Raw genomic sequence first — 22,057 nt, forward strand, 5'->3', positions numbered from 1 at the left:
CTGTGGTCTCTACAAAGACCCTTCCATCTGTCTGCCCTTCCTTTCCTTCCTGGTGCTGGTCAACGTCTGGTCTCTACAGGTGGTCTTGCCTGACTGGGGAATTTCGGCCCAACTCCACAGCCCTTGTCCTCACCACAAAGCCGACCCACTGGGAGCAGGCCGAGCTAACATTTTAGAGGGAAAGGGGCAACAAGAAGGGGAATGGGAGGGAGAGTTGTACTGAGCACTTACCCCCGCTTACATTTCTTGTAGACTTTGTAAATGTTCTCTTCAGGGAAGCCATACTTCTCAGAGATCTGGAAGAGAACAGTAGGGGATTTGTTGTCTGCTGCCCAAACTGGATCTATTCCAGCCTTTTATACTATGACTTTGTTTCCTGATTATAAAAGTAACACACATCCCTGCTGTGGAAAAATACAAAGAAGAAAATTACAACTGTCCGTAATCCTGCTTCCCAGAGATAAACATCTGGGTACACTCTTTCCCATCTTTTGGACATGGGTGCAGATTTTTTGTATTCCCCATGGATAGCTTCATAGAACTTCTTTTACTTCACATCGTATGTTATAAGTCTTCCTGCATCACAACAAACGCTTGACAGACTGCATGTTTAGTAGCTGTAATACATCCCAAGGAGCATCCACCAGGTCCCCCAACCCCTGCCTAAAGCCAGACCCACATCATGCCAGTGCCGAGGGCCCCCCACTCAGCAGCTGCCAACTCTGGGCAAGCTAGTGGCGGAGATGGTCATGCGCCTACCTCATAGGGCTGCTAGAAGAAGGGACTAAACCGGTTCAAAGATTCTAAGTGACATTAATGGCCTTTTGTGAGGCCAGCTTCTGGGGCTGGTTCCAGCCAAGCAGGACGGATGATCCATGAAGGGACCAGGCGGGTACAGCAGAGTGGAGAGAGCTTGGGCTGGACCGCAGCTCTGTCACTTCTAGCCACTCTGGCAAGTCACCTGACCTCTGGGAGGCTGTTTCCTCATGGAAATGAACAGATAATAATAGTACCCACTTTTTGGTGGTATTACAAGAATATGGTGAGCTAGCAAACGTCGCATGCTGACAAAATGCCTGGCACGTAGTGGGTCTTCAGTAAAAGGTAGTTGGTGTTACTACGGGTTCATTTTCCCTTCCCCAGCCCGCCCTCTTGGGACCCTCTGGCTGTCCTGTGTGGTTCAACCTTCAAGCCCAGCTGGCCCTGGTGGAGACTTGTGTTTGCTCAGTTTTTAGCTGAGCCACAAAGCTGCTGTGGGTTTCGTTCAAAGCTGTTTCACCCGCTCTCTGGCAGTTTGGGGGGTTGGGGAAGGTCTCCTTGCCCAGACGCCACCTTTCGCTGCCCCCCGCCAGCGCCCCCCAGCCAGCCACAAGCTGGAGGAATGAGGCCCCCTGGAAAAGAAAAAAGAGTGTCTCTGGGGCCTGGCCTTTTTGGGTTTCATTCCCATTAAAACAGAAACAGGTTTGCAAAGCCAACAAAAAGCTCTGGCCTGTCAGACAGCAGCCATCAGATTAAGGAGGATTTATGGTGTGTGTGACTCCCAGGGTGGAGCCAGGGTTCTGGCTGGGAGATAACATCACAGAGGCACGCCCCCACCAGCCAGGCCTATAGGCGCCCCCCCTCCCCCAGTGGGGTGGGACAGGTGGACCATCAGAAAGGCAGGGTTCCAGCATATTCATCCTCAGAGCCTTCCTGTGGGAAATCAGTACTGTGGAGTGAGGAATGGGGGACAGGACCACAGAGTAGGGTCTGGCCAGGGCTGTGGGGGTGTCACAGAGCCTCTTACCGCATTCCTCAGCCCCTTCAGGTCTGGGGTCTTCAACATGAGAGCATCAAACACCTCCTCGGTCTCCCTCCGCACGTACAACAGAACTGAGAGGCAAAGGGGTGGGGTTTAGTGGTGAGGAGAGGACAGATGAGCCCGGGAATACCTCAGGGGATGGGAGAATCTTTAAAAATATTATTATTATTTTTTAAAGATTTTATTTATTTATTTGAGAGAGAGACGGCACAGGGGGAAAGGGAGAGGGAGAAGCAGGCTCCCTGCCGAGCAGAGAGGTCCATGCAGGGCTCAATCCCAGGACCCTGAGATCATGACCTGAGCAGAAGGTAGATGCCTAAGCTACTGAGCGACACAGGTGCCCCCCAAAATATTATTTTTAACATAAGATTGGTTTCTGAAGAAAGGGCAAATCCTTGCTGAGGGTCTGTACCCAGATGGGGAAATACCACCCAGCTCGGCAGGTCCCACTCAGACTGTGCTGATTTGGGCAAGTTCCAATCCCTGCTCTACTACCTGCCAGCTAGGTGACCTTGAAGACATTTTTTCCATCACTGAGCCTCACTTTATCCACATGGGAAATAGAGGTGGCCCCACCCTCTATTTCACAGAGTTGTTGGGGAATTAATGACATGACATTTTAAATACCAAGTGCAGTACGAGGCTCAATTGAAGGTTGCCGGAAGCTTTTGATCTTAGCTACTGGTTGGTTTCTTCTTGATAATCAGCTACAGCCCCCAGAGGTTTGGGCATGTCCCCATCTCCCAGGAAGTCACAGATTCAGGCTGTCAAAGCCAGAAAGCCAGGTATGGAAACCCAACTCTGCTCCCACCCCCAGTAGAGAAGGCAGGGGGCTTGCCCAATATAACAAGCCTGCTGCCTTTTCCAGCTGCTGCAGGATGCCCATGTCCAACAAGGCCAGAGGAAGCAGAAGCCCTCCAGCTCCATGGACCTCTTTCCAAGCACTCTGGGTGCTCCCCTGACCCCCACCCCACCCTCAAGTTTTGGCCCAACTCCAGCTCTGAGGAGTAAGGCTGCCCCTCGTGCCCTCTCTGCTGGGACCGATGCTGCCCTGGCTGCCTGGGCCATGGTGGTTGTTTGAGGCTTTGGGGCAGGCCTCATGGGGAGCTGGGGGCTCTACGGTGGGCTCAGAGAACAGATGGGCCGGGAGTCAAGGTACCTCTCTGAAGATCATCTTCCTTGGCCTTTTTGGAGGGCAGAGGCTCAAACTCCTCCACGAAGGGTGAGCAGGTGCGTTTCAGAGGCAGCCTGGTGGGGGGCAGGAGAGAGGCGACAGGGAGGGGCTCGTGAGGAACCCAGGGGGATCCCAGAGTTGGAAGGGGCCCCAGAGCTCAGAAGACCCCATGAGGGCAGGCCCAAAGCAGAGGGATGGTGGTTAAAGCAACAGGTTCTGGAGTTGGGACTGCCTAGGTTCAAATCCCACTCACTAGCTGGGTGACTTGGGGGGAGTCTCTTAGTTCCTCAGGGTCCCCATCTATCCAATGGAGTGACAAAACAATGACGACAAGACTTCATAAAGTTGTGAGGCCGCAGGAGATCACGCAAACAGCCTCTTGAACCGCGTGTGGTGCGCAGCAGGGCCTCGGTGAATGCCGACTGTTGTTTTACCATCAATAGGATTCTTTTTTGAAAGAATCCACTTGGCCAGGAGGCAGGGAGAGGGGGCAGGGCTGTGGGATTGGGAGTAAGGCAGACTTAGGTTCCAGCCTGCGCATGCTACGCAAGCGCTGTGTGAGCTTGGCCAAGTTACTGCACTTCTCTGAGCTTCTGCTTCCTCATCGGTCGAGTAGAACAATAACCCCTGCTTGCCCGACCTGCTGGGGCTGTGCCGAGGGGATAAGTGACCAAATTTGGTATGGAAGCCCCTCATGAAAAGTACCCCTTGTTCGGGGGTGGGGAGGACACCGAGGTCAACAACAAACAAGCTTTCCCTTTTACACGCCACCCTCTCGTCCTGGCCTCAGGCCCATGAGGCCGTGCGCCCACTCGGGCAGATCTCTAGGCCAAGAGGGAAGGACGTCAGGAGGGGCCAAGGCGCCGGGCCCCTCCCTCGCCTCCTGGAGTCTGGGGGGGGGGGCGGGTGGACCCCTGGGTCAGTCCTGCGGCACAGCGTCCCCCCCCTGCTGTCCAAATCTGCGCTACCATCTCAGAGGCTTCTTCTTTCCCTTTTTACAAGCATGTGTCTCGCCAGAGATTCGCCAACTTTTCACATAAAACAAACCCATAAAAACGTGGGCAGTTTCAGTGAGAAAGCAGTGTAAACCTAGCTTGGGGGCTGGGGGCAGAGTCTCCAGGCTGTCTCCTTGGCGCCCAGGCCCTGGCTTGGGGGGCAGCACAAGCGGTAGGGGGCCAGGCGGAGGGGGTGAGGAGGCCCCTAGCTGCTTCTCTCCGTACCTGTTGGAGCTGCTCTGACCCGCCGAGGGCACGGCCTGCAATGAAGAGGAAAGACATTTCCATCACATGAGGAAGATGAGAGGGGCCCTCCACTGCTGGAGGCTTTCTGGGGGGAGGGGGCCCAATCTTTGGGTTGGGGGGAGGGGAGATGCAGTTGCAATGCCTTTCTAGCCCATTCCGCTCAGATTAGGTCCTCTTAAGCGAGCTGAGATCTTGGGTCACAGCATTGCCATGATCACCGTGATCCAGCTTGGACTCGGCCGCCATCTAATTTGGGGCTCAGAAATCAGAAACTTCCATGCGTGCCCCAATCATGCACGTTTCCACGGTTATAAGGTCCGTTTCTTCATTGACCTTCTTCTCTTCAGTAGAAAAGGTCACTAATGTTGTATGAACATGGGTACATTTTTTAATCCCGTGGGATTCAATAAAAGCATTTTCATTTTGATGTAAAAAATATCGGACCTACACACGTCTAAACTGGCCTGTAGCGGCCGAGTGGCAGGGTGTTCCCTGCCGGTCTGCGCCCATCAGGCCCCACCCAGGGGCCGGGACCCTCTCTGGCCGAGACCCTCACCCCTCCAGGACGCTGCAGGCCGGAGAAATGCACGTTGGGGATGAACAGCACCGGCGGGGTCTCCAGGTCAGCCTCCGGCCGCAGGTACGTGGTCTCATTGCCCCTGAAGCTGGACAGCAGGCAGCTCTTGACGCCTGATGGGAAAAGGAAGGCACTGCATCTGGGACCCCTCCGTTCACACCCCCAGTCTCTGCCCTCCAGTCTCCTTCTCCCCTTCGCCCCAGGCCAGCCCAGCCCCTGGCCCATCCCCACTGACCACTGCTGCTGGAGTCGGGGCACTTGACCTTCCTCCGGAACTGCTTCCGCTCATCATCCCGCATTTTCCTTTCTGCTCCCTGCAGGGAAGAGGGGAAAGGAGTTCACCAAGGGCCTTGGGAGGGGCTGGCTGCCTTGCATCTTAACTATGGGCCAGCCTTCCAGGGCTGCCAGCCTTCTAGAGCTGCTTTCTTCCCAGAGTGAAACCAGGAAATGGGAAAGTAGCAGCGCCCAGCCTGCTGGGCCCAGCCCAGCCCAGCCCCGTCTGAGGTCAGGCCAGGCCATGAGAGACAGACAGACGTGGAGAGAGAAGAGCAGACAGAGAAACAGAAGAGGAAAGTGGAGTCAGGGACAAGAAGAAGAAAGAGAAACATGAGAGAGACAAGACACAGAAAGAGACATGGAGAGATCTTCAGAGAGATCTAGAAAGAGATCTTCAGAAAGAGACAGAGAGGGGAGACAGAAGTGCAGAGAGAGGGAGAAAAATAGACTTAGAGACCAAGACCAAGACACCCGCACAATGACAAGCACACGGAGGAGGGAGACGTGTGGAGAGCAAGAAGCAGGGGGAGACAGACATGCCCCGCGTGGCTGGGGAGGACGCACGGGGGGCGGGGGGGGGGGCTGGCCCTTCTCCGTCCCAGCCCACCCCCCCACCCCAGGTACCTTGTCACAAAAGATCTTGATCTGGCAGACGGCTCGGTGCACCAGGCGCTCGGCACCTGAGCCGCAGTCGTAGGTATCGATCTGCAGGTTTAGGGGGACGCCCTTCACCCCCTTCTGCGAGGAGAAGTCTGTGCTGAGGCAGTTGACACCGATGAAGACCTGGGGACAGACAGGGGAGCTGGAGAAACAGCCTGCCCTGGGTGCCAGCCCTGCTGTCCCACAAGCACCCTGCTCACTGAGCCTACTGTGCCCCTGGGGAGCGGCACCCCTGGCAGGCGCCCATCACCACCTCTTTTACGGACGGCCAACCTGGTGCTCAGGGTGGCGTGCCGGCCATCCCCAGGTGACACAGGGTGTGTGTTGGGGGGGCGCCCAGGCTGGAGCCCAGGCTCTTCAGCAGCGGGTGAGGCAGCTCCCACCAGACTGCCAAGGGCAGCCCAAAGGATCAAGGCCCTGGGAGGGAGGTTAGGGGTCCTTCGTGGGCTTTCGTTAAGAGTCCAGAGCCTCATTTTTCTGCCAGCCAGAGTGAGGAGGTATGGAAGGGCCATAGCCCATTCCCCCCAGCTCCGGAAGACGACCTTCCTGCTGGCCCCGGGTGAGACCCTGCCCCTCTGCACCCTTGACCACCAGCTCCAGCCATCACTGGACCTGTCAACCCCCATTTTACAGCCAAGGAAGCACAGGCTCTGAGCAGAGGGGTGACCTGCTGATGTTTCCACATTCCAGCAGAATGAGCCCAGACGTGCAGCCACCTGGACTTCGGTTGGGAAGCTGGCCTCTGCCACTCACTGGCCACGTGGCTTGAGACAAGTGCTCTAACCTCACAGAGCCTCAGTTTCCTTATCTGCAAAATGGGGATAATTAAACCTACCTCACGTGGCTGTGAGGGCGCATGGAGCACCAAATGGGCTGGGCATGTAGTGACCTGTTGTGGTGAGTGGGACCGCTGGAGTCTCAACCCAAAGCCTAGGCCCAGCCGATGGCAGTCTGGGGTGAGTCTCAGCTGGGACTCCCTGGCAGGCTCACCTGGTGATTGTCTACCTGATTGACTCCTCCATGGGGTGCCAGGGCCAGACCCCACTCCAGACTGGCCACTGTTCTTTGGGACATTTCCCTCGGAAATGATCCTGACCTGCACAGGTAGGAGTGGGGTGCGGTGCCTGAGCAGACCCCCTTCCCTCCTTGGCTGTGGGGGCCAGGCCCCTGGGCGCATGCCAGACATACCTCCCCCTCAGCCAACTCAGCCCAAATGCAGCTCCCACCCAGCTGCATGAGAAAGACCCACGCCCGCCCGGGGGCTTAAGGGGCTGTGAGAAAATCCTAGCGGAAACCCACTTCTCCCTTCCTAGGAAACTCTTTCCCCGCCTCCCTGCACCAGAGGCCCCAGCTCCTCCTCCAGCCCCTGGCATCTGTTTGAATAATAATAATCCCTCGCTTTTGTGTCTCCCTTTGAGTTTTCAGAGCCCCTTCAGCTCTATTTTCTCCAGGCAGCCTGGACCGCCCCATAAGGCAAGCTCCCCAGCCTGTCCAGGCCAGAAATGCCCTGGCCATGCGCTGGACCCAACCCTGGTCTGAGAGGGTAGGCCTGGCGCAAGGAGGCAAAGGACAGGCCCAAGGTCACCCAGCCCCCGGCTCTCAGACCAGTGCCCTTTCCACAATGCCAGCTCTCCAAACAGAAAACCAAGGCACAGAGAGGCCGAGAAGCTCACAGCAAACTGGCCTTGGGCACTAAGTGGCTGGGATGAAAAAAATCACCAGAGGCTCCACTTTCAGGCCTCTCCCAAGGGTCTGGCCCTGTGCCCGGCTCTGAGACATGCATGATTCCAGGGGATCTTCACTACAACCCCAGGAGGCAGACTACTGTTCCCTTCTACTGGACCCAGGAAGTGATGTAACTGGGGTTGCGGCCTCCCTTGTGGACTCCAAAGCATTCCTCCTGCAACCCTGACTGGCCTGCAAGTCGGCAAACCTGGTGCATCGGTGGCGGGCTGTGTGACCTCGGTTTTCCCATCTGGTGAATGGGTGGATGGGATTGATAACAACAGCGCCCACTGCTGAGCCAGGCTGGGCTCTACCCTTTACTTAGTGCATGTGATCCTCATGTGAACCCCTCAGTCGGTGCTATCATTGTACCCCAATTTTGCAGCCACGGTCACAGGGCTGGGATGTAGGCCTAGTCTTTCTGAAAGGCTGTGCTTCTCCTCCGCTCTGTATCCTGCCTCTTCCACGGGCAGGCTCGTCAAAGCAGCTGCCACAATCCTAGATCCCCGCCTGGGGACTTCCGAGGGACCCAGCCCCGTCACAGCCATGCACTGACCTTGGCCTCCTCGTTGACATTCCACACGAAGGACAGGGCGTTGTAGGCCACCTCCTCGATGTGCTGCACGGTGTTGAAGTTTTCTTTGCAGTCAGCTGGAACCACAGGAGACCAGAAGGGGTGAGTCAGGAGGAAAGGGATCTGGGGACATGCTGGGGAGGGGGCGGTTAGGAGCCGGGCCTAATTCCCGGCAGGGATTTGTACCCTCTCCCCCAAGAACCAGGCTTCAATGTGGCGGGGGAACTGATGGTTGTGCCCTGGGTTACAGATGGGAAAACTGAGGTCCAGCCTGGGAAGCAGGTGTGCCCAAACCCCACAGAGAATCCCTAAGTTGGCCGGCAAGGCCAGGGCCCTCATCACTTTTGGGTGGAGGTTGGAGTTTGCAGTGGGATTGGGACTTGGGGGGTCTCCCAGATACGGTAGTAGTAGAAGGAGTAAGAGCAGTGTCAGTGGTGGTTAGAGCACCAGGAAGTGTAGTATCTCCGGAACCCCTCAGGCCGAGTGAACCGTGGGACGACCACCACTTACTGAACACGTCAGTATGGCGAGCCCTCAGTTAATCCTCACAATGATGCTATGAACACTCAAGTTTACACATGGAAAGAAAATGAAGCTCAGAGACGTCTGGTCACTTGGCCAGGGTGCCACAGCTTAAAAAAAAAAAAAAAAAGGCACAGCAAGGCCTGGAGCTCAGCTTTGGCCCCTGGACACAGGCTCCTACCCACTTGCTATGTGGCCTCTCAGACATGTCATGGGATTGTCCCTAGTGATATCATGTTCTCCAGGGCATGCGACGCCAAGGCAGAAGAAACAGCACTGGAGGCAGGCAGGGTAGCTGGCCTTATTCCATTTGACAGTTGAAGAAACTGAGGTCCAGAAAGGGGAAGTGACACAGGTCACACAGTCAAGAAAAGAGTGATGGAGTCAGAACCTGGAGGCGCGAGGATGGGCGGTGCCTCCCACACATCCTGGGGCCCGGGACAGGGATAAGGTGGCACCCTGTGTCCCTTCCCCAGGCCCTCTCCCTGCTGACAGAGCCGCAGAGTCCCAGCTCCCAAAGCAGAACTGCCCTGCACTGTCCTTCCAACCTTCCAAATCACACTGCAGTCTGCTCTGTTCTCTTAGGTATTTGTGTCTCAATGGGCTAAGCCCCCCACGGGACATGCAGGCCAGCATCCCAGGGGTCTATTTATCGGACACTGCTGGGGTCTCTAGGGCACTGTTTACCCCAAAGCAACACAGAAAAGAGGCCCCTGCTTCTAGCCCACAGATGCAAATCCCTGTAAACCCCACAGTGCAGGACCTGGAGACAGGGGCCAGGCAGGAGGCTGGGGTGAGAACTAAGTCCCACCGAGATCACAGGGGGCTGGGGAAAGGGGCAGGGCAAGAAAGACCCGATTGGGGTGTGTGTGTGTGTGTGTGTGTGTGTGTGTGTGTGTGTGTGTGTGTGTGAGAGAGAGAGAGAGAGAGAGACAGAGAGACAGAGACAGAGACAGGGAGAGACCAAGAGGCAGGGAGGGGGTTCTGGGGGGGCTCTCACCCACGTCGATGACGCGCTGCTTGGCAGTGGGTTGCCGGGAATGCCAATGCTTCCAGAAACGCAGCTGTTCCACGGGCACCTTCTCGTTGTCAAAGACAACCATCACCACGCTCTGCAAGCACAGCGGCCGCCGTGATCCCCGGCCTCGGGAAAGGCCCAGGCAGTCCCGATCCCTTCCCAGAGCCCTGGTCCAGCGCTCCTGCCCTTTGCCTCCATGTCCCTCCACTCCGTGGCAGTGGCACCGGCTCCCTAGGGTCCCTGTCAGGCCGGGCTGGCCCAACCATCCTAGCCCCTTCCCGAGCTGCTCCAGGGACAACGTACCTTGACTTTGTTGGAGGACAAGGCAAGGCCTTTGCCGCCTGCCGGGGTCCGCAGGGTGATGGGGTAGAACTGGCCCTTGTTGAGGTAGGCCATCGGCGACTCCCCCGACTTGATGTGGATGGCTTTGGGGGAGCCCAGGGTGTACTCAAAGTCACTGCGGGGAGGAGAGGGGGAGGACAGCGAGGCTGAGCTCGCAGGCAGGAGTATCCCAGAGGGCAGTGTGACAGGAGGCTGAGGATGTGCTGGGGATTTACTGGGGGACTTCGGGAAATCATTCTACCCTTGGGCCTCAGTTTCCTCATTTTTGGAGTTTCTATTTATGGTTTCATTGAGCCACAATCCTGCTGAATAACAAATAATGGAAACCAGAGAGACCCCTGAGGGGTGACAAAGCCCCAGGGGAGATGAAGGGCAACAGAACCTCAGTTTTTGAACAGGGCTCTGAGCTCCCTGTCACAGCCCAAGAAAGAAACGTAGAAATCTGTCTCTCTCCTTTCATGTGCCTTCACTCCCCTCTTCTCATTCACTGACGATGCCTGCTCTGGGGACAGTGTGAGGCTCTGTCTGTAGCCCCTGCCTACCGTCCAAGTGGCCAAGGTTCCAGAAGGGCTGAGTTACCTCTTGGGGCTGGGATAGTCCTCTGGACACGGCGGTTCTGGAGACGTTTTCAGGATATCTGGGAAGAGCAGCGACTGCAGAGAAACACAATCCAAAGAGAATAAATGGCCGCATTCAGGCTGCCGGGGCCTCGTCCCAGAGCTGTCCCATACAGCTGCACAGGTTATGCAGTGCACAACTGGGACAACAGTACATGGCAGACCTGCCTCTGCTCTAGGACTTTTTATCCCAAGGATTCCAAACCTCTGACCTCCTCACTGTCTTCTCTCCTTCTGCACATGCATGCACATATCCAGGGATGCTGTGAGCGGTATGGGGGTGGGCCCTCACCTCCTGTGGGTCATCTTTGAAGGTGCTGTCGGGCTGCCAGCGCTGTGTGGGTGGCACCCCATGAATGCTCTCAAACAAGGAGTTGAGGGAGCTGTTATCATACATATCACTGGTGGGCAGCAGGTAACTGTCCACAGAGCCAGCTTCCAGCTTGCTGGGGCCGGTGGGGAGGGGAGCTGCCTTGCCCTGAGTGGGCACGGCCCCCTCCAAGCTCATCAGGTTATTCTTCTTGAGCACATCTGGGTACTCTGGGGTTCCAGACACATTCTCTGTCAGGAATTTCATGAGATGCGTGGGACTTTCAAGGGGAGCGAGGTCCATCTCATATTCCATGCCATGGTAGTACCTGGGGACAGAGGAGGGCTGAGTGAGTGCGCCTCTTCTCTCTGAGGGGCGAGGGGACCCTCAGTCGGACTGGACTGTGACCATCACGCTGACCCACTGACCTTCTTTAATCCCATGTAATGTTAGCTCTTCCTGACGTGCATGAAGCAAGACACGGTAACAGGCCAGTTTGTCACAGGCATGAGCAGGGAGGAGAGTGTCAAGAACGCAACCAAGTACAGGCTCGGGGTCGAGGGGAAAAACATCTGCTTTATCTTGTATAACACTTGGTCATTTTAAAAACTGAAAGGTCATTTCATTTCTTACCCGGAGTCAAATGTCCCCACATTAAAACGACTGCAGTGCGTCATCTACACAGTGGGCGGGGGGGGGGGGGGGGGGCGGGGGAGGGGAGTGGATATTACTGTTAACCCAGTACAGTTAACATATGTTGAGAAAAAGGTCTGGAAGGTATACTCCAAACTGTTAAGCGGGGCAGGGCAGTAGGGTTACAGGAAACTTTTACTTTCTACTTTATATATTTTATAGAGTTTGACTCTTTTATAACAAATGGGTATTACTTTTGTAATCAGAAAAGCTAATAACACGTTTAAAAATTAGTTTTCAGAAAAGTCCCATGCACAACCCTACTGCTCCTAGCATGGAGGGGCCCTGAGCCAGCAGCGTGAGCCGTAATGCCGCCTTGGCACCTTGGATTTTCTGGAAAGCAGAGAGGAGCCCCGAAGGTTTCCCAGCAGAGGCCCTGCATGGTAGGTGGGGAGGCGTGGGGGAGGGGGGGGGAAGAGTAGAGAAAGGGCAGGGTCCCTCTAGTACCCATCTGGCCATGAGCATGGCCTGGGCTGCCTTCTAGGAGGAGGGGGACATCAGCGCCCCGAGGCGCTAATGCCAGGCAGAGGCCCAAGAGAGCCAGAGGAAAGAAGCACCTGAACCCAGGTGCCCCCTCCCCCGGGCCAGGTCTCCCTTCCCCATGCAGGGAGGAGGGTTTTGGAGCTAGGACAGAAAAGCTGCCTTCGGGGCTTTTCCTGGACCATGGCTTTGAAGTTTGTTTTCAGTAAACTCCAGCCCACATGGCCTGCAGGCTCTCCAGTGGAGCCTGGCCTCATTATGACTTGGTGGGCCCTAGTCTCTTGCCTTCAGACTCTTTCCACCTTAAAAAAAAATATTTTAAAATACACCTTTTACAGTTGCATTGGTGTAAAGATAGGTATAATCCAGGTTGGATTATATTCATTGTTTTCTTCTGATTTTAAAGTAAATTCTCACTTCCTTGGGCCCCTGAGAGTCCTGTGGGCCCTAGGCACTGAGCCTTCTGTGCCCGATGGTTAAGAGCCCAGAGATGGAGGGGAGCATGAGGAAAGGGGCCGAGATGGTGGCTGAGCAAACCTCACCTCTTTCCTTGGTCATTCCGGCCCCCAGTGCTGGAGGACAGGATCCGCTTCTCCTTGGGGCCCTGAGTGGAGAGGAAAGAAGGATTTATGCATTTATGGCAAGATCAACCCCCTCGGGCGGACTTGGCCAAACAGAGGAACTACCTTGGTCACTGGGGGAAAACCTGCCAGTCCTTGGAGTCGGCTGGCCAGCATTTAGTCTGAGTCCCAAGTTAGAGAGTGAGAAGAAGTACCCCAAGATTAGCTGTTAGGCATCCTGGAACTCGAAGTCAGGCAGATCTGCCTTAAGTTCTAACTTTACCACTTAAAAGTGCTGTGTGACTCTGAATAAAGGACTTCACCTTTCTGAGACTCAGGCAAGTGGGGGATTATAATACCTACTGCAAGAGTATTTGAAGATTTACTAGTAAAAATAATGCTTGCTGGTTTTTATTTATTTATTTTTTTTTCAGATTTATTTATTAGAGGGGGTTGCGGAGAGGCAGGAGAGGGAGAGAGAAAACCTCTAGCCGACTTCCCGCTGAGTGAGGAGCACAACATGGGGCTGGATCCCACAACCCTGAGGTCATGACCTGAGCTAAAATCAAGAGTCGGATGTTTAACCGCCTGAGACACCCAGGTGCCCCTTGCTGGTTTTTATTTTTAAGATTTTATTTGTAAGTAATCTCTACACCCAGCATGGGGCTCAAACACGCAACCCCAAGATCAAGAGTTGCATTTTCTTTCTTTTTTTTTTTTTAAAGATTTTATTTATTTATTTGACAGAGACAGAGACAGCAAGAGCAGGAACACAAGCAGGGGGAGTGGGAGAGGGAGAAGCAGGCTTCCCGCCAAGGAGGGAGCCCAATGCGGGACTCCATCCCAGGACCCCGGAATCATGACCTGAGCCGAAGGCAGACGCTTAACGACTGAGCCACCCAGGTGCCCAAGAGTTGCATTTTCTATCGACTGAGCCAACGAGGCGCCCCTTCCTTGCTGTTTTTTAGTCTAGTATTTCTTGTGCACTAGGCCCTGTACTAGTTACCTTCTATGTGATCCCTAATTTAACCCCTGCACCACTCTGTGATAGCTACTAAAATCATCTCCATTATATGGATGAGGAAACTGAGGCCCGGAGAGGCTCTGTTGTCTCAGTGGTTAGGAGCGTGGACTCTGGATCCAGATTTCTTGGGTTCAGTTCCCAGATATGCCACATACTGGCTGTGTGCCCTGGGGGGGGGCAAGTCCCTTAACCTCTCTGCACCTCATTGTCCGCATCTGTACAAGGATAATAATAGCAACACCCACTCCAGAGATTGTTGTGAGTGCTTAGACCAGCACCTAGCACATGGAGAACGCTACCTAAATGTGACTTTTCGTAATTATAATGTTGTTGTATCTTAGAGTATCCAGGTCATTTCGACCTCTGGCTAATAAAGCCAGAACCAGGTTTCCCCAACCCAGCCTAGGGACTCCAACGCCTGGGCTCGTACTCACACCCCATGGGAGAGCATGCAGGAAGGTGCCAGGCACAGAGCCTGGCGTTCAGTAAGAAACCATACGCTGTTACTTTTAGAAGTATATTGCCCAAAACCACACTGCCAGTTTGTGGCTAGATCAGGTCTCAAACTCCCAACTCCATCCCCCCCGCACATCATGAGACCCTGTCCTTGGGGCTGTTCTGAACCCAGAGGGCTCTGAAATGGGGAGATGGGGCAAGTGTTTTCACTAAAACTCCAGAACCTGTTCCCACCATTCTGGCCCTGGGAATGGCCCTTGGCCTGGGAAGATGGTACTGGATTTTACATTACGGTCCAACCTCAAACTGTAAATCCCAGCCTGGGGGTTAAATCCAGGCCTAGCATTCTGGCTCTCACCACATCTCCAGCCTGAGGCAGTCAATACAAATTTCTTTCCCATGGCCTGGGCCAAACACTATCAGCATGCTATGGGCCTGCTGGGGAGGAAGTAAGGTAGGGTAACCACACTACTCCATGGTGAGGACCAAAGCCGGAAAGAAAATTTGGGGCCTTCTCATATCTGAGACCACACTTCCTATCCTTGGCCTGCGAGTTTACACAGAGAGTGTGCCATCCCCCCCTGGGGTAAGGTAGATAAAATATTTCTTGGGTCAGGAAATTTGAGGGCTTATTTACAAAGTGGCTTTAAATCTTCACGTTCAAAGCCAGTTATCTCAATAATTGGCTGTTTATGTTTCCCATTCTCAAATCTGCGAAATTCTTCTTGGAGCAATCACCCAGCCCAGGGAGAACGAGAAAGTTTGCTATCATGTGACAATTCAGACGGATGGGTAGGGGCTGCCTGGAGTACGGGCTTGAGAAAGATTCTTCAGCTTCCTGTACCCCTGGTGAGAAGGCAGGCTGGAATCCCTGAGCAATGTCTGGCACAGGCACGGGAAGGGGGGGCTCTGTGGGTTAGGTATCTGTGATTGCCCACTGGTCAGACAGGAGAGGGCCTCCTTCCTGTTCTCAGGTGCTGACAGTCTCCCAGAGTCAAGGCCAAGGCCCTGGAAACAATTAGAGAATCATAAGGACCGTTTGTCAGGAGGTGTTACATTACACAGAATGGGCGCAAGGGTAGGAAGGGTAGTCAGACGCTCCGGACAGGGGCAGGTGATAGGGCAAGTGAAAGTGGCCTTGGGAAGAAAAGGAAAGGATTCAAGAGCAGAAGGCACGTTCTAGGCGGTGGGGCTGGGTAGGGGAATGGGGAGGACAGGGCGGCTGGGATGACCTAAGGAACAGGGGCAGAAAGAAGATGGCAGGCTGGGGCTGCTATTGTGAGGGGGTGTGTGTGGCCAAGACATTGATCCATTCCATCAATATGCACCGGGTGCTGAGTGTGTGGCAAGCAGTTATGGCGTGCTGAGGACTGAGTAATGATCACTGCGCGGTTCCCGTCCTCCAAGAGCTCAGTCCTGGGGGAATGAAGAAACAGACGCATGGCCAGCAAGTTTCTAAAGAGTTGCTGGCCCAGTCTCTAAAGAGTTGAGGATAATGATGGTAGCTGCTGAGGGTACCCGGAGGCACGGAACGGGAAACCCAAGAAAGCCTTCCCCTTTCTCAGTGAAGGAATGAGACCCAGAGCTGAGAGGAGGGTTTAGCCGGGGGAAAGGGGAGGGGGCCAGGCAGACGGACTAGCGTGTGTGAAGACCCAGAAGAGAGAAAAAGCACGGTGTGGGGCCGGGGCTGGGCCGTGGGGCCGTGGGGCTGTGAGGCCTGAGAGCGAAGGCGTGCATTCAGTCAGAGGGGTACGGGCCCAGCGGGGGCAGACGTACCATGTAGTAGTCGTAGAGGAAGCTCAGGGCTGCAACACTGTCATCGTCCCCATTGACCCTCATCATGGCCTTTGTGGCAGCCGTCAACGGGTTTTCCAGGTAGGTCTTCCAGGCCTCGTCCTCACTCGTGTAGGGGAACTTCTGGAAGTTGACCGGGTCATTCTTTAGCAGTCGCACAGACCTGAAACTGGAAGGCAAGTAGGGAAGGTCAGAGTCAGGCTGTCCCGGAGGAAGGTCCATGAATGCTCAGCCTCAGGACAATGCCCAGGAATTCAAAGAGTGACCAGTCTTGAAAACGTGAAACTGCTTCTTCTGTCCCCCTTTGGGCAGCTTGGGGCAGTAGAACGTACCTGACCTCGGGAGCGAGATGCTTTCGGTCTCTACCGAATGTTGCCATGTAGAAGCTGTCGACCTGGGGCTTCAGTCCCCTCATCTATGACCCCAAGACCCTAACCCCAACCTTGCAGAGCTTCGCAGAGGATTCAATTAAAATGCTTCCGTGTAGATACTTACTCAAGGGGATTTAGCATAAGAAGGATAGGAAATCATGACAAGCTGCAAACAACAAAATTTCCAGATAACCCAGAGTGAGAAGTTCCCCTCCAGACCATAAAAGACTCAGAAGGCTGGCCAGCGTTGCCAGTTAGGGAGTGTGGTGAGGAAGCATGTGGGCAGAACCCAGTCTGGGGATGTGGCATTTCAGACCAACACGGACTGCAGAGGGCCCAGGCAGCTGCCCGCCTGCCAGGACCTTGTGCTGGGGAGCGGGGGAGGAAGGGGATGCTGCAGGGCACACGGACAAGGCAGAACCGGGCCCTGTGCGGAAAACTCAGACACATACAAAGCAGGTGGCCCAAGAGACAAGCCACACGGGCTCAAAGGAAAGAGATCACGAGAGGCTCTTCAGAGGAAGCAGACATTTCAGTTGGGGGCCCTCAGCACTGAGGATTATATCATGCAGACATGTGAAGGGGGGTGTCGGCGGTGTAGGGACGTGATGCAGAATAATGATGATGTCATTATTAAAAGTAATATCTAATCTTTATTGAGCATCGGCCATGTTTTAGGTGCTGAGCTAAGCACTTTCCATGAATTCTCTCAATGAATTCTCACAACCACCGAGTAGGGTGGGTACTATTCTTGTCCCTATTTATTTTTTTTTTTTTTAAGATTTTATTTATTTATTTGACAGAGAGAGACCCAGCGAGAGAGGGAACACAGGCAGGGGGAGCGGGAGAGGGAGAAGCAGGCTTCCCGCCGAGCAGGGAGCCCGATGCGGGGCTCGATCCCAGGACCCCGGGATCGTGACCTGAGCCGAAGGCAGACGCTTAACGACTGAGCCACCCAGGCGCCCTATTCTTGTCCCTATTTAATAGACAAGGAAGCCGAAGCTCGGAGAAGTGAAGGGAATCGCTCGAGCTCCTGGTTAGGGAGTAGCCCTGAGGGCGATCAAGCTCCAGCAGGATGATGCTGTGATACAGGATAGTGTTCTCAAACTTGAGCTGCATCAGAAGGACCTGGAAGGCTTGTTTTTAAAAACACTGATTTCTGGGCTCCACCCCTGGTGTTTCTGATTCAGTAAGTCTGGCGCAGCTGGGAATTTGCATTCCTAACAAGTTCCCCAGTACTGCTGATGCCGATAGTCTGGGGACCACCCTTTGAGAATCACTGGTGTAAAACATGCTCTTGGTGGTGAGCAGAGGCACAGAAGTAGGAAAGTTCCAGCGTGTCCAGTTTAGAGCCGAGCATGTGAAGGAGAGTGGTAGCTGAGTAGATGGGAGGGGCTAGACCAGGACAAGAGAACCCCAGGAATGAACTGGGCACTTCATGGTCTGATGGCCCCCTTCCTAAGGGAGCCTCATAGACTCTCTCACGTTAGGGACACAGAATATGTATGAGCGCTTTCCATCCCTAAGCTCCGCTCCGTATAAGAACACTCCGAGGTAAGGATCATTGGCTTCGTTTTGCAGATGAGGGAGCTGAGACTTGGAGAGGGTAAGAAAATGCCCCAGATCACCCAGCTAGTCCATGACACAACCAGGATTTAAACCCAGGCTTGTCTAGTACCAAAGCCGTGTGCTTTCCACTGAGCCGCCCTGTTTTACCATAATGCAAGAAGGGGTGGCATTTCAGGCACTGTGGCAGGCTCGTGGGTGGGTGAGGAAGTGCCCCCCTGCTGGCCCGCGCTTGGGCCTACATTCCCAGACTGAGCTGGAACAGCAAGCAGCCCGCACCCAGGCAGACAGTGGGCGGCAGCTCTGCCGGGGCTTCACCCGGGGCCCAGTGCCCCCCCCCCGCCCCGCACCCATCTCCCTGGGTCCCAGGGTGCGGGACATCGGCTCTGAGAGGGAGGGAGAGAGCTGTCACACAGGAAAGAGAAATGACAGAAACCTTCCTGCTCTAGGGGTGCGGAAAGGGAGGCACACCCCGAGTTTCTGCTGCAATAAATCAAGGGCATTAAGATGGAGAAGTGAGAAAGAGGCCCCTCCCCGCTGCCTCCTGGGCCTGGGGTTAGAAGAATTTGCAGAGCAGGCCCAGGGTAGCTGGCCCCAGCCCCTCCCAGCCCCAGGCTAAAGGAACTCCCCGACTGAGGGGCTATGGGAGAAGCAGGGAAAGGCCCGGTGGACACCCTCCCCCCATGTCGGTTGGGATCCCCAGTGCTGAGCACTGTTCCTCTTTTGTAAAATGAGTCTCATAAAAGCACCCACCATGTAGGATTGTGAGGATTGAGGGCATCGCCACGCGAAAAATGATTAGAACTGACCTTGCCATGTAACAAATGCTTAACACAGGAGAGCCATTTTTGGGCTCTGGACCCAGCTTAGAGCCAGACATCGAGGGGCTACGAAGTGGTTTCAGACATGGTCACCCCACAAGTCAATGGCAGATCTGGGCCTACAGCCCCAATCTGTTGACTCTGGTGGAATGACCATTATCAGCTTTGAGGAGTTATTAGTTATCTCGTACCCTATTTAAAAATTAAAGTTTCGAAGACAGTGATAAGGTTGCATCAGGAAGAAAAGGTCAGTGTTTGCTGTTCATCTGGGAGGCTTTTCTGGCCTACGAGCATCTCCAGTCCATCCTGCTGGGATCCCCGAGCCTGAGTCCTTGCTACACAGTGGCTGTCGGACTTTCCGTGTTTACCATAGGCAGACACCGTGCCAACAGTTTTTCTGCACTATCTCTTCAACTCTGGGCCACAGTCCTGAGAGGTAGGTCTTGCGGAAATTGAGACTCAAACAGGTAATATTACCTGCTCAAGGTCACTCAGCTGGTAGGTGGTAGAAGCTCAACCTGAACCTGGACTCGAAGACGTTTTTTACCCCATACTAGTCTCCTTTCAGGATGCCTTTCTTATTCTGGAAATTCCCCTCCTCTGGACTACATTGAACCAATGGTCCACTGACAGAGAGACAGGGATTTTCCACCCACGCAAGGCAGGAGGCACCGAGTAAGAAAGCGAGAGGACTGGAAGTTTCTGGCCAGGAGCTGGGAACCCTAGTGTCCTGGTCCCCATGCCTGCTCATGCTACCGATCCACTTCATGTTCCAAGGCTAAGCATTTGGCTTCCAGAAAGTCTTGACTGGGGTAAGATTGGCACTGACTTGTGTGCCAAAGCCTGAAATCCAAGAACTTCTTGTACCCTGTTCTCTTAACGCTGGAATTGAAGATTGAGGGCCTGGTGGGTGAGAGATGTGAAGAGTTCCAAGGACTGAGCCCTTGTTATGGGTGACAGAGCAAGAACAAGGCGGGGGGCGGGGGCAACTGACCCCCACTGTGGGCAGTCACCTTCCCCAGGGCCTCCACAAACTTTCTGTTGATGCCCCTGCCCAAGGCAGAACTCCTCAACTACCAGAAGGAGGAGGGAGAATGGGGGAGGAGGGGATGGGAAGAGGACGTAGCTCTTTCCTCATCTGCTAAATGGGTCTATTGAGCGTCTTCTGTGTGCCCAGTCAGGAACGCTTCTAGGCCCTGGGGAATCAGCCAAGAACAAGACACAGATAAGGCTCTGCTCCCATGGAACTTACAGTTTAATTGGGGAAGACAGACCATAAACAAGGAGGTAAATGAGTTAATTTTAGTCAATGATAAGTGCTGTGAAGAAAATTAAAACACAGTCAGGTGATGGAGTCACCAGGGCTGGCTACTTTAGAGCGGGGCTAATCTCATGGGCTGTTAGGAGAATTAAGCGTATTAAGGTAGGAAATGGGCTTAGCCTCGAGCCTGCCAGAGAATAATCACTCAGTAAATAATAGCCATCATCATCACCATCATCATGACCACCATCATCTCAGAAGCCCCAAATGATAGTCAAGGGGAGACTCTGCCCGAGGTTCTTATATTAACATCCTCCCTAAGCCTCCTGTCTGTGAACAAGGTTCCATGTCAAAAACAAAAAAGAGACAGTGTAATAACCCCTTGCTTTGACTTTCACATTCATTATCTCATGGGGCCTCCCAACATACATCATGTGTTATTATCTCCACTTTACAGACCAGGAAATAGACAACAGGGATGTTCGGGGATCTGTTCCAGGCGACTGGCCAAGTGAGTTACAAAGCCAGGCCTCCTGGGATCTAACTCCACAACTAGTCACTTTTCCACAGACCACTAGTTTCCAAAAAGGGAAGGAGATGAGAAGGAAAACCCAATAAATAGGGGTGGCATCCATCTCTCATTTTAACAACTATTTGTCAAGTAACTACTATGTGTCAGGCCTTGTCCTCGGCCAACAAGACAAGAAGGTCATCCCCACTGTCAGGCTGCTTGCATTTTAGTGGCAGCAAGACAGTCATGACCACAAAAACAAACAAACGGCTAATGTCAGAGAGGCGAAGAAAGCTGTGAAGGAAAGGAAGCAGAAGCCTGACCTGCCTGAACTTTGGGCAGTGACTAGGTGTGGTCAAGAAGAGGGCTTGGGGGTTGGGGGGAAGGGAGCAGGGAGATCGGTGGGGAGGACCTTGGATCTTCCTGAGGAGAGGAGCCGCAGGATCCGAGGCATAAGCCTGGGACAGCTCCCAGAGCTTGCCCACCTACTGTGTGCCAGGGTTTTTGCATCCATTGCCTTGTTTAAAGGAAGGCCAGCCCCCTAAGGAGGAAACTCAAGTCAGAGATTTGATAATCCCTCACATTTGCATGGCGTGTTGTATTTTTCAACATGCTTCTCATACATTTGTCATCACCTCTGATCCTGCAACGCCCCTGTAAAGTAGGGAGGGAACGTATGACTCTCCCCCAGGTGATAGCAGGAAAAATTGAGCCACAGAGAGTGCCATTGGCTTGCCTAAGGCCAACCAGCTAGTATCTCATGACATCAAGCTTAGAACAGAGGTCTCTGGTTTCTAGTATCACGAACCTTCTCAAGGCTGCCTCCTCAGAGCCTCCCTGGCCCAGCTTCTCCTCCCTGGCCCAGCTTCTCCGCCCTTTGGAAGAGAGTTGAATAGAAGATCAAGAGAGAGGAGCTCCGGCATCTAGCTGATAAGCCTCCCTTCCTGAGCTCCCCATCTCTAGCCTGTGGGGATGTGCAAACCGCCCATGCAGGGGCTCTCGTGTGGATGGGGCCTTGCCCAACAGCTCACTCTGGGCCCACAGCATGGGAGGGGTGTGCTACCAGCTGATCCACACCCAGCCAGACTCTTGGCCTCCTGACTCTACGATGCATCACTCTGGGCACCAGGATGGAGGAAGCCCAGGGTGGTGAAGTGGGTTTCATCCCAAGTCCTGTTGGACTCTCGATGCCCACAGCTTTCTGGCTGAGCGCCACTTGAAACTCCCAATGAGACTAAGTAAATGTGTCTCAGCCATCAGTTGAGGACTTTGGGGTTCAATCTGGGGTGCAAAGGGACTTTCAAACTCTAGTTTCTCAGAGAAGGTATGACTTTGCCTAATGACACAACATAGAGCAGGACTGAGATTTGAGTCTTTTGGCTTCCTATCTGGTACTAAGTTGAATCACTGCCCTATCTCAAAGGCACCTCAATAATTCAGAGATGTAAAAGGAAGGACTCTTACTCAATGCTGCTGAAGGGAGAAGGAAACTCACCAAGGGGAGCTTGCGGGGCTCAAGCCCCGCCAAAGGAGGTGCCTGGCACAGGACAGATCTAGTGAGCTGGGTCCCACTTCCCTCCAGCCTGAGGAAGAAGAGTTCCAGGGGCCACCCGAGCTAGGTGTTGACACCCAGATACACCCAATAACTTGCCAAATCCTGTCATGAGCCACCCAGCCTTCTTA

General features: G+C 54.0%; 1 protein-coding gene across 1 annotated transcript in view; it reads right to left on the minus strand.

The window, feature by feature from the left end:
- Positions 1 to 22,057, minus strand: part of GRHL3 (grainyhead like transcription factor 3) — a 28,937-nt gene that overhangs the window by 3,933 nt on the left and 2,947 nt on the right. Inside the window, exons 2-15 of the mRNA XM_028113985.2 lie at positions 15,827 to 16,013; positions 12,553 to 12,614; positions 10,820 to 11,165; positions 10,490 to 10,563; positions 9,872 to 10,025; positions 9,551 to 9,662; positions 8,011 to 8,105; positions 5,694 to 5,852; positions 5,029 to 5,107; positions 4,773 to 4,906; positions 4,196 to 4,230; positions 2,961 to 3,049; positions 1,787 to 1,872; positions 232 to 296 (exon numbers count right to left, since the gene is read on the minus strand). Coding sequence (XP_027969786.2) covers positions 232 to 296; positions 1,787 to 1,872; positions 2,961 to 3,049; positions 4,196 to 4,230; positions 4,773 to 4,906; positions 5,029 to 5,107; positions 5,694 to 5,852; positions 8,011 to 8,105; positions 9,551 to 9,662; positions 9,872 to 10,025; positions 10,490 to 10,563; positions 10,820 to 11,165; positions 12,553 to 12,614; positions 15,827 to 16,013 — 1,677 coding nt within the window. The remainder of the gene's footprint in view (positions 1 to 231; positions 297 to 1,786; positions 1,873 to 2,960; positions 3,050 to 4,195; positions 4,231 to 4,772; positions 4,907 to 5,028; positions 5,108 to 5,693; positions 5,853 to 8,010; positions 8,106 to 9,550; positions 9,663 to 9,871; positions 10,026 to 10,489; positions 10,564 to 10,819; positions 11,166 to 12,552; positions 12,615 to 15,826; positions 16,014 to 22,057) is intronic.

This window comes from Eumetopias jubatus, unplaced genomic scaffold (genome assembly GCF_037043125.1).
Source record: "Eumetopias jubatus isolate StellerSeaLion01/CBP00866 unplaced genomic scaffold, mEumJub1_p1.0 scaffold_4, whole genome shotgun sequence".
Taxonomy (NCBI): Eukaryota; Metazoa; Chordata; class Mammalia; order Carnivora; family Otariidae; genus Eumetopias; species Eumetopias jubatus.